The sequence below is a fragment of the Phoca vitulina genome, unplaced genomic scaffold, assembly GCF_004348235.1.
Source record: "Phoca vitulina isolate PV1807 unplaced genomic scaffold, GSC_HSeal_1.0 scaffold116, whole genome shotgun sequence".
In the NCBI taxonomy this organism is placed as follows: Eukaryota; Metazoa; Chordata; class Mammalia; order Carnivora; family Phocidae; genus Phoca; species Phoca vitulina.
This window is the reverse complement of record NW_022589819.1, coordinates 1,187,986-1,200,315: the sequence shown is the minus strand read 5'-3', so window position 1 is coordinate 1,200,315 and position 12,330 is coordinate 1,187,986. Positions and strand designations below refer to the sequence as shown.

General features: G+C 40.0%; 1 protein-coding gene across 1 annotated transcript in view; it reads right to left on the bottom strand.

Moving 5' to 3' along the window:
- Nucleotides 1–1,908: 1,908 nt before the first annotated feature.
- LOC116628251 (butyrophilin subfamily 1 member A1-like) overlaps nucleotides 1,909–12,330 on the bottom strand; it is a 29,002-nt gene continuing 18,580 nt past the window's right edge. The window contains exons 3-9 of the mRNA XM_032398467.1: nucleotides 5,865–6,146; nucleotides 5,580–5,747; nucleotides 5,193–5,213; nucleotides 5,083–5,109; nucleotides 4,264–4,290; nucleotides 4,032–4,058; nucleotides 1,909–2,564 (exon numbers count right to left, since the gene is read on the bottom strand). Of these exons, the coding sequence (XP_032254358.1) occupies nucleotides 1,909–2,564; nucleotides 4,032–4,058; nucleotides 4,264–4,290; nucleotides 5,083–5,109; nucleotides 5,193–5,213; nucleotides 5,580–5,747; nucleotides 5,865–6,146 (1,208 nt within the window). The remainder of the gene's footprint in view (nucleotides 2,565–4,031; nucleotides 4,059–4,263; nucleotides 4,291–5,082; nucleotides 5,110–5,192; nucleotides 5,214–5,579; nucleotides 5,748–5,864; nucleotides 6,147–12,330) is intronic.

Genomic DNA, 12,330 nt, shown 5'->3' with positions numbered 1-12,330 from the left:
CTTCAGCATCTCCTGGCTTTGATGTTCAGCTCCCCCTGCTGAGCTCAGTTTCCTGGCTTTTCCTCCCCCTTGCACCCCTTTGCTGTCCTGTATGGTGATTTGGTGAGAGAAATTATTGCTGCCTACCCCACTCCTACCTCCCCACACTACATAGGCATTTCGAGTTTTATGATGGCAATAAAAGTACTTTATGCTGGCTTTTCTCAAAAAAAAAATGAGTGGAGGAGTGACAGGTGGAGGAATCCCATTGTAGAACAAAATATGAATTTAGTTTCTTCAGGTGAGATACTTAAAAACTCATTTGGAAACCTTTGGAAATTGCTGATTGTTCTGAGTATATAACAAAAGTAAAATATCCAAAATGGAACCCATTATCCTTCTTGTTCTATATCATAGTTCCAATCCCATTTGTTCCTATTTTGTGGTTATCTCCATGTAAAGGGTTCTCAGGCCCAGAATCCCTTCTCATCCACCATGTCCATTTGATTATAGCTATTAACACTTGTCTATTCATTTACCTCTCTCCTGCCTTTATTTTTGCTTGCTTGTTATATAAGTATTCTCTTTCCTGTCAGTAAAGTTAATATTCTGGGCTCTGGCTTCATTCTTCCTGGGTTCCAATACTTGTTTTACCACTTAGTGTGTCAGTGAAATTTTGCTAAGAAGATACATCTTCCAAAAGAGGTTGATAATGGGACTTATGGTTTAAAGATCTGTTAATAGGGGCGCCTGGGTGGCTCAGTCGGTTAAGCGGCTGCCTTCGGCTCGGGTCATGATCCTGAGGTGCTGGAATCGAGCCCCACGTCTGGCTCCCTGCTCAGCAGAGAGCCTACTTCTCCCTCTCCCTCTGCCTGCCACTCTGCCTACTTGTGCTCTCTATCTCTCTGTCAAAAAAAAAAAAAAAAGATCTGTTAATAGTGTAGAAAAATCTAAGTGGATTCTTCTATATCCAGGAAGAGGGGACTCATTTAACAGAAGAGGCTCATATTTTATATCCTTGAAGACATAAGCATAGTGAAGCCTTAGTTGCACTAAAGGCAAAGAAACCCTCAATAGTGGGAAGAAGATGGTCTGAAAGGAAAAAAAAAATGTCAGTGTTAGCAGTGACTCTTTCCATGAAGCCTCCAGACGTTTCTTCATTCTTATTTGAATATTTTTCTCTGAAAGTATAAACTGCAACATCAATTTTTTTCTTCATTCACATATTCACATAGGACACAATTCAGGACTTGCTAACCAGTGAGAATTTGTTAAAAAAAAAAAAAAGTGTGTGTGTGTGTGTGTGTGTGTGTGTGTGTGTGTGTGTGTGGCTTCCCTCACAGAAGCCTTGGGCTCCTGCTCAAATGGTATATAGTTCTACATCAGTCCTCCCCACTGCATGGCAAACTCCAGGTTTTGAGGTCGGTGGACATGAACCTGAAGAAAGGGCCAGCTGAACTATTAACTTTCACAAGACTTGAACACATTTGTGTATCTACAATAGTAGTAACATGCATTAAGAATTCACTCAACTGTGATTCTTCCCTTCAAACACCACCCCTCCTTCATAGTTGATAACAAAAATAGTGGGAAGAGAGATTTTTCTTTTTAAATGTAGTTTTAAAAATATTTACTTCAATACACACTGAGTACCAGAACAGAAGAGAGACCAGGCATTTGTTTGGAATTTTCTTGTGACAAATTGTTGCTGCCCAAAAAGACATTGTATTTCCCCAAAAATAACACAAGAGGAAATTCCCCCAGACATTTTTCAGTTGTCCCATTTCTCTTTCTACCTTTGCCTCTTTGAAAGGGGCTGAAATCATACCTAGTGAAGCTGACCTACTCTCCACACAGGGACAGCTTTCTTGGAGAACATACCAATAAGAAGCCTGAGCAGGAGCGGCGGAGGCGCTGACACTTCACTTCCTATGGAGGTAATAGACGCTTAGCTTCTTGAGGGATACCCGTGTCACCACTCCTTAAATGAGTTACAGAGGTATTTGGAGAAGAATCAGGACAATTTTCAGTGCAATCTGAAGTTGAGCAGATGGTCACAGATGTGCCAGCACCCTGAAGCCTAAAATAAGGACAGAGGGTCCCATAGGAGGTGATTCCAGTAAAGGAAAAGATGTGTGACCCATCAACCATGTTGTAAAATGACACATCTCCATCTTCCCAGTCCAAGAAAACTCCTATCCTTTGAGGATGCTGCCTCAGTGACAGTGACTCTGAGAAGGTGAGAACCTTGACTTCTCCTTTCTCGTATGCTATCACCCAGAAATTCTTCTCTGGACATTCTACAAACCACTTATCTCTTTTTACTGTATTTAAGCAAACACCCACAGCCCATTTAGTTTCAGGTCCGGCTTCTGTCCCAATATTGACTTCTACCTCCCAGTAATGTCTCCCTGTGTTAAAGCAATTTTGGCCCAGAACACTGAAGACCGCTTCAGATTCCTCTTGTCCTTGGTATACTGAGGCATCACAGTTCTGAGGAACATTTTCCATTAAAGAAACTTGTTTTCTATTCTCAGAGATGATGAGATTGGGATGAGCACTGTCTGGATCCAGAGTAACAGCAACTGCAGGTAGAGGGGGAAAAATAGGTCATTCCGCAGTGGAGACTGGCTGGCCTTAGGAAAGATGCAAATACAGGGAAAGGAGAAAGAAGGAAAATAAGAGGGAGTGCCACAGAAGAGGAGGTAAAACAATTTATGGTTTGTCCTGTGTCCATACACAGGAGATATATGTGTATATCATAGAAGGCCAAGGCTGGACGAGCTTGAGCAACCATTTGTTCCAGATGGGCTGAGACCATCTAGGCAAGAGCGCTGTCTGCCTGACCTGAAGATTCCCAGAGTCAGGTATTTCAGAATGGGGTCCCTCTAGCCTCCCTCTAATGTCTTCACTTTACTGCTTGCTCTTAATAATAAAGCCCTGTCAGAGTCCAATCACAGTGTATCTACTTTCATTTAAGCTTCTTTGGTATCATTTTCATTTGGTATCATTTACTACATAATTATTAAGTCACCCACTTCTCATGTACTTTTATTAGATTTCTAATGGTTGAAATCCTAGGCTCTGTAGTCAGAAAGACAGGCATTTTGATAATCACTTTATCCTTAGTAAGTGCGATCTTGGTTACTTTGCTTCTCTCATCCTCAACTTTACCTTCATAATGATATATGCAATTATGATACCTCAGCATAGGACTATTGTGAGAAATAAACAAGATAATGTGTAGAGAACTTACAACTATGTCTTGCCCATGATGAACACTTGCCAATTTTTTTTAGCTTCCAATAGTTATAGTAACATTAATACCAGCAGTAATAGCAGCAATAGTACTAATACCAGCAGTAATTAATCTGTTTCTTCTCAAATCAAACATCTTCAATAGTTAGAATTTCTCTCATAAGAATTTGTATGTGGGGATAGTAGAATGTGCTTTAATTTTTGGAGGATTAAATTAACTAGGAAATATTTGTGGATGCAGAGGTATTCAGAGCAAAGCAGCATGCACTAGAAACTGATAATCAACTAATAATTCTGGAAAGATTCTAAGATGGTTTTCCACTTACACTGAGATACAACAAGCTCTTCTCTGTCTCAGGCCAGTGTAACAGACTTCCTTCTGACCGAACTGCTCTTGCAATGTTATTCAAATGAATCCACCATATCAATTAAGTTTCAGATTAAAAATAAGTTCCTCAGGGAAATTCCTTCAACCCACCATTTTTTTTCTCATGGAAATCTCTTATTCCTTCATAACCTTCATTACAATTTGTACATGTATCTTTTCCATGAAGTCAGAGATCAGATCAGCTTTATTTATTTGGCCTTGAATAAATAGTTCTATAAATTAATGCTGAATGAATGAATGATATCAGAAAAGTTAGAAATCTGTTCACATTTCAGCATGAGACTGAGACTGAACTGAAAGCCATGAATGGAAAACCAACCAGGTTTTATTGGGAGTTTATATAAATGTAAGAGTTTCTCATTTGTAGAAGAGAGATTATGTGGGACAAAATAATAAAGTCACTCACCTGCTTTGAATTGTTCCTTTCTCCAGTCTAAAAGAAAAAAATCACATGGGGAAATACATCAAGAACATGTCTTCTCAACTAGTGTGATGCTTTACCCTTATTCCCTTATTTGTTTGGACTCCCACAATCAAAATAAAATTTCCAGAATATAGCACATCTCTGAAAAATGCTCTGGAAGTGCCTCATGAAATCCTCGGGTGCCTGAAGTCCCAAGACAACATCAATTACTCACCAGCATATAAATTTGCTTTTTTCCAGTCTGAAATAAAACAAAGGAATTAGATTTTCCCATTCACAAGACCTTCACTCCAGAGTATTAAATTGCTGCAACCATGTGAAATATGAAGATTTATGATAGTGCTATATTTCTGTATTCATCTCTTCAATGACAATTTGGGGGTATTTTTCTTCTTTAATCTATTCTATTTCTCACATTTTCCACATTCCACTAACATATCTGTGATAAAATATGAGGTTCTGATTCTTTTGGGAGAGAAGAAGATAAACTTTGTGAGAGTGTACTGTAAAGCCTAAAATTTCATATGCTACCTGATGTCTTTGAACTTCAAAGGGCTCTAAACGCCCGTAAGCTCCCCTGCTCTCACCAGATATGCCTCCACCCAGCAGGAGAAACTCCACACTCAACTAACTTTCCTATCAGTTGAGCCAGCTGAACCCCACCTGGTCCTCAACCTCCCTGTCAGCCTGTGAAATTACTCAAACAAGCTAATCACATACTTCCACAGAAACCAGTAGCACCTCATCTTGTGGTTACTAAAAAGCTTGCCTCCCTCAGCCCCTGCTGGTTCACTCTGTTCACAAGTGCAACATGTGGTCCTGCATGGCTTGTGGTGCCCTCCTCCCCCAGGATGTGAGTATAGGTGGTTAATAAACTGCTGTCAAGCTCATATGTCCAGTGTTGGGTGCCATGTGTCTAAACATCTTACCCTATTTAGTGTGGGGAAGCCCTCCTTCACTAGCAAGGTGAACAGGAGATGATCAAAACAGAGGGATGAGATGGTTGGTCCAACTATAACATCAATATTCTCACCTTGCTGATATAACTGCTTCCTTCTGACTGAAAAGGAATAACAACCTGTGAGATGCAAAGTACATAGCTTCTAGTACATCTACCAGAACAAAGAAAAATGGAACACTTACCAAGGTCTTTCTCAAGCGATTCTAAAAAGGAAAGAAAATAACAAAACATTTTATAGAAAACAAGTCCAAGGTTTATTTTCTAGACTATGTTACCTAAGCCCAGATCCTGAATGCTACTTCCATATACCTAGATCAAGAAATTCATCCTGAGAATTACTTCAACCATTTTTTCCTAACTCCATGTTTATACCAATGAATTTTCTCTCTCCATCGGACTCTATTATTATAATATTTTTCTCATAAAGGCCCTTGACTCCATGTCCTACTGGAGGTCTTGAGGTTCTAACTGAGTACACTCATGTCTCTCTGTTCCAACAGATTCCATCCATATGCACAGCTAACAAACCCATAAGTTCACAGATCCCACCCAGTCTGATTCAGTTTTACCTCTGGCTTCACTTTCCTTCTCTTTTTCCTCCTGGGCTTCCTGTACTCTTTTCTTCTCCTGTCGTTCTTTCCAAGCCAAAAACACAACAGCACCCAGGAAAATCCCAAGTATGAAGAAAGTCCCAGCAAATGCTACCTTCCAAGGAGAGGTCCTAGGGAAGAAGGATTCTGATACAGAGGCCCCCAAAACCTGATTAAAAACATTACCAACCAATCCTATCCCATCCCAATTCCTAAATATCCCCTCCTCACACCTATCCTGTCCCCCAAATGAGCAACACTGACCTGGGATAGAAATGGTTTCCACCTGCTCTTGTCCAAAGAAGGGGTTCTTCATGGAGCAGGACACTTTTGTCTTTGAAGTGTCTCTCACAATGAGGGATGCCTCTATTTGAAACAACCCATCATCATCTTGGGTCTCATCCTCAGAGAGAGATGGTATCTTCTCTCCCCTTGCATCTGTCCATTTTACCTCAGGCTGGGGAAACCACCCCTTGCCTGTGCATGTCAGCCTTATTCCTTTATCTTCTGGACCCACCATGAAAACACGAGGACCAGAACCCAGACCTGGAAAGGAGAAAGTCATTCATTTGAGACCTGGACGCCTTTGATCCAGAGTCCCTAATTTTACACAGTGTGGGGATATGGACAAAGCACCATCATTCTTGGTGGGAAGAGAGGGTTTCTTTTCTTCTCTCATGAGATAAATGGGTAACTGTGGCTAAATCTCAAGAGATTTAAAGCTGATACTAGACTCCATACTGATGCCTACCACATCTGCTCTACACATTTGCAGATCTGCATATCTGCAATTGGCCATAAAAGGAAAAGGGCTGAGTAAATTTTACCAATGTTAAGTTCTTTCAGGAAAACACCAATATTTCTATATCTGTCCTATATCTATCTATTCCACATATAGAAGTTATAAGGAAGACTACCTTTCTGTGATTAAATTGAGTCTTCTTGTAGTCACTTCCTTAAACAATCTCATTTTGCATGTTTTCCAAATTTTCTTTCTTCCCCTGAGTAGAGAAGAGCTAAAAGATGAAGGTAGCCAGGTGAAGTTATTCCATGAAGGAGTTGATCTTTTTTTTTTTTTTTTTAACTTTTCCACTCTCATTTATTTCTTTTCTCTCCACCACCTCTCCTCTTCAATTTTGCACAGGTTGGGTCTACTAGTGGATCCATGTCACAAGCACCCATATTAAAAGATTACATTACTAGAATGCTAGAAGAATCCATTGTCTCTTTGAGAATAATGGCTATCCTGCCTTGTAAGGCTATATATTATTTTGTCCTTTTAAAACTTAATATCTCATGGTATGGATCCTCTTAGGTCCAGCTCAGTCCTACTATGATTCCTCAGATATAGGAAATATATTAGAAATCTCAGAGATCTTGTCTTTTTTTGGCTAAAAATTATAATGCCGCTAATAATTTTTACTATCAGATCCTGACCTGCTTGGGAGGGACACACTTGTAAAAAACAAAAAGCAATCTGAAAAACAATCTTCAGAATTGCTGGAGGGAGCTGCCAACTCTCTTGAACAAAGGAAATTAATAGAAGTGAGTAAAACTGGTCAAAAACAAAACAGACTCTTAATTATAGAGAACAAACTGATGGTTACCAGAGGGTTGTGTGTGCTGGGGGGGATGGGTGAAATAGATGAAGGAGATTACCATGATGCACACTGAATAATGTATAGAATTATTGAATCTATATTGTTGAATCACTATATATTGTACACCTGAAACTAATATAACACTGTATGTTAATCTTGAATTAAGATTAAAAAAACAATAAAAAAGGAAGTTAAGAGGAAATAGGAAAAAAAAGATATCAAAGAGAAAAAAAAAAAGAAACTGGTCATGAGCAAAATGCAACAGTCAAGGCCTAGGAAGCAAATACTAATAGACAAAAATAGACCTTGTGTCTCCTGGAAGAATATAACAAATGAAGCTCCAAGGTGAAATAAGCAAAAACTATACCTATGTTGAGAAAGAGGAACAGGGCACCTGGGTGGCTCAGTCAGTATCTGCCTTCAGCTCAGGTCATAATCCCAGGTTCCTGGGATCAAGTCTCACATCATGCTCCTTGCTCAGTGGGGAGCCTGCTTCTCCCTCTGCCTGCTGCTTCCCCTGCTTGTGCTCTCTCTCTCTCTGACAAATGAACAAATAATTATTTAAAAAAGAGACAGAGAAAGAAGAACAGAAAGAGATGCTCCTGAGCATAGAAGCAGCTGTACTAGGCAAAGTTTAACTGAACGGTAGATAAGTGTAGATATATAGATTATATATCTATTATATATATATATAGATATATATCTATCACTATTATATATTCTAAAGGTTGGACTTTATATACATCAGTCAATGAATGGATATGGGAAAAGTACTGAAAAAAATGACGTGACTTATGTGAGGTTATGTCTGGAACTGTGAAAAACTATGACTTCCTACTAGGAAGATACTAGAGTGCGATCACAGTAACATGGCTCAGGAGAGTTTGTCACTCTTTTCTTCAAGACCTAATCGATTTGGATTCTTTTTAATAAAGTTATACATAAAGAAGATGGATAAAGTTTGGGAGGGAGGAGCAAGATGGCAGAGGAGTAGGAGACCTAAATTTCGTCTGATCCCAGGAATTCAACTAGATAGGGATCAAACCATTCTGAACACCTACGAACTAAGGAGGTGATCAAAGAAAAGAATAGCAGCAACTCTGAACAGAAAAGTGACCACTTTCTGGAAGGTAAGACTCTGGAGAAGTGAATCCCAGGCAATATTCCGGAGGATAGAGGGGAGGGGAGGGGGCCTCGGTCAGCCGCTTCTGGCAAGTGATAGAGCTGTGGAGCACAAAATCGGACTTTTAGAAGTCTGCTCCGCTGAGGGACCTCTCTCCAGTGGCTAAGCTGGGGGTGGAACCCTCGCAGGACAGTGTGGTCTCAGGACCCTCAGGGTCACAGAAAGACCGGGGGTGCCTGAGTGTGGCGGAGCTCCCAGGTATCGGAATGGGGAAGCCGGCTGCAGAGACGGAGCCGAGGCACAGGCTCTCAGCTCTGGGTTGCCATAAACCGTGATCTGTGGCACAGTCAGGCCACTGCTCCTCCAGCAGGGACCCAACAAGTGGCAGATCTGGGGAGACTCACCTTCCTCCCTTGGGAGGAGCAGTGTGGGAGCACACCGCAGGGATCTGCTGGGTTTGGAGACTCCACACGGGGTCGTGTACCAGAGATAGAAATGCTCGGTCACAGGCAGGTGAGCACGGAGTGCGGCTGGAGACCGGGGAGATGGGAGTGACTGACTGCTTTTCTCTGGGGGCTCACTGAGGAGTGGGGCCCCGAGTTCTCGGCTCCTCCCAGGAGGAGATTGGGAGGCCACCATTTCACTCTCATCCTCCAAGGCTGAACAGAAAACTTGCAGGGAACAAAAGCTAGGGAGAGCAAACCCGAGCAGATTACTTAGCCCGGGCGGCAAGGGTGGGGCAATTCTGCCTTCAGCAAAGACATTTGGGAACCACGGCAACAGGCCCCTCCCCCAGAAGGTCAGCAAGAACAGCCAGCCAAGAACAAGGTTACCCATCAATGAGAATGGCAGAACTCCAGCACTAGGGGAATACAGCACATATAATTCATGGCTTTTTTACCATGATTATTTAGTCTTTCAAAGTTAATTTTTTTTACTTTTTTTTTTTGAATTTTTCTTTTTCCCTTTTTCAACCAACATCTTATCAATCCCTTTTTTAAAAAATCTTTTTTATTTTCATTTTAAGAGTAATATTCTATCCCTTCATAGTAGTTACCCTTATTTTTGGTATATATATATATATATATATATATATATATTGTTCTCTTTATATTTTTGGGAGACATTTTCTTCTAACAGATCAAAATACGCCCAAAATCCAGTGTGTGGCACTGATCTATGCACCAGCCTGATCATATTTGATCATATTCTGTTTTTTCCTTTTGTTTGTTTGCTTTTGCTCTTGTTTGTTTTTATCTTTTTCTTTTTTTTTCTTTTTTCTTCCTTTCCCTTTCTTTCCCCCCAGTTTCAGGTCTCTTCTGATTTGTTTAGTGTCTATTTTCTGGGGACATTGTTACCCTGTTAGCATTTTGTTTTCTCATTCATCTATTCTCCTCTGGACAAAATGACAAGATGGAAAAAATCACCTCAAAAAAAAGAACAAAAGGCAGTACCAACTGCCAGGGACCATATCAATATGGACATTAGTAAGGTGTCAGAACTAGAGTTCAGAATCATGATTTTAAAGATGCTAGCTGGGCTTGAAAAAAGCATGGAAGTTATTAGAGAAACCCTTTCTGGATAAATAAAAGAACTAAAATCTAATCAAGTCGAAATCAAAAAGGCTATTAAAGAGGTGCAATAAAAAATGGAGGCTCTAACTGCTAGGATAAATGAGGCAGAAGAGTGAATTAGTGACATAGAAGACCAAATGATGGAAAATAAAGAAGCTGAAAAAAAGAGAGATAAACAACTACTGGATCACGAGGGGAGAATTCGAGAGATAAGCGATACCATAAGATGAAACAATATTAGAAAAACTGGGATCCCAGAAGAGGAAGAAAGAGAGAGGAGCAGAAGGTATATTGGAGCAAATTATAGCAGAGAACTTCCCTAATTTGGTGAAGGAAACAGGCATCAAAATACAGGAGGCAGAGAGAACCCCCCTCAAAATCAATAACAATAGGTAAACACCCTGACATCTAATAGTAAAACTTACAAGTCTCAGAGACAAAGAGAAAATCCTGAAAGCAGCTTGGGAGAAGAGATCTGTAACCTACAATGGTAGAAACATTAGATTGGCAACAGACCTATCCACAGAGACCTGGCAGGCCAGAAAACACTGCCATGATATATTTGGAGCACTAAAAGAGAAAAATATGCAGCCAAGAATACTATATCCAGCTAAGCTGTCACTGAAAATAGAAGGAGAGATAAAAAGCTTCCAGGACAAACAAAAACTAAAGGAATTTGCAAACACGACACCAGCCCTACAAGAAATATTGAAAGGGGTCCTCTAAGCAAAGAGAGAGCCTAAAAGCAACATAGACCAGAAAGGTACACAGACAATATACAGTAACAGTCACCTTACAGGCAATACAATGGCACTAAATTCATATCTTTCAATAGTTACCCTGAATGTAAATGGGCTAAATGCCCCAATCAAAAGACACAGGCTATCAGATTGGATTAAAAAACAAGACCCATCGATATGCTGTCTGCAAGAGACTCATTTTAGACCCAAAGACAACCCCAGATAGAAAGTGAGGGGGTGGAAAACCATTTACCATGCTATGGACACCAAAAGAAAGCTGGGGTGGCAATCCTTATATCAGACAAATCAGATTTTAAACCAAAGACTGTAATGAGAGATGAGGAAGGACACTATAAAGGGTCTATCCAACAAGAAGATCTAACAATTGTAAATATCTATGCCCCTAACATGGGAGCAGCCAATTATATAAGCCAATTAATAACAAAAGCAAAGAAACACCTCGACAACAATACAATAATAGTGGGGGACTTTAACAGCCCCCTCGCTGAAATGGACAGATCATCTAAGCAAAAGATCAACAAGGAAATAAAGACTTTAAATGACACACTGGACCAAATGGATTTCACAGATATATTCAGAACATTTCATCCCAAAGCAACAGAATACACATTCTTCTCTAGTGCCCATGGAACATTCTTCAAAAGAGATCACATCCTAGGTCACAAATCAGGTCTCAACTGGTACCAAAAGATTGGGATCATTCCCTGCATATTTTCAGACCACAATGCTTTGAAACTAGAACTCAATCACAAGAGGAAAGTTGGAAAGAACTCAAATACATAGAGGCTAAAGAGCATCCTACTAAAGAATGAATGGGTCAACCAGGAAATTAAAGAAGAATTTAAAAAATTCAGGGAAACCAATGAAAATGAAAACACAACTGTTCAAAATCTTAGGGATGCAGCAAAGGCAGTCCTAAGAGGAAAGTATATAGCAGTAAAGCCTTTCTCAAGAAACAAGAAAGGTCTCAAATACACAACCTAACCCTACACCTAAAGGAGCTGGAAAAAGAACAGCAAATAAAGCCTAAACCCAGCAAAAGAAGAGAAATAATAAAGATCAGAGCAGAAATCAATGAAATAGAAGCCAAAAGAACAGTAGAACAGATCAACGAAACTAGGAGCTGGTTCTTTGAAAGAATTAACAAGATTGATAAACCCCTGGCCACACTTCTCAAAAAGAAAAGAGAAATGACCCAAATTAATAAAATCATGAATGAAAGAGGAGAGATCACAACCTACACCAAAGAAATACAAACAATTCTAAGAACATATTATGAGCAACTCTATGCCAGCAAAGTAGATAATCTGGAAGGAATGGATGCATTCCTAGAGGTGTATCAACTACCAAAACTGAACCAGGAAGAAATAGAAAACCTGAACAGACCTATAACCACTAAGGAAATTGAAGCAGTCATCAAAAATCTCCCAAAACACAAAAGCCCAGGGCCAGATGGCTTCCCAGGGGAATTCTACCAAACATTTCAAGAAGAATTAATACCTATTCTTCTGAAACTGTTCCAAAAAATAGAAATGGAAGGACAACTTCCAAACTCGTTTTATGAGGCCACCATTACCTTGATCCCCAAACCCCATCAAAAAGGAGAATGACAGACCAATATCCTTGATGAACATGGATGCAAAAATTCTCACCAAAATACTAGCCAATAGG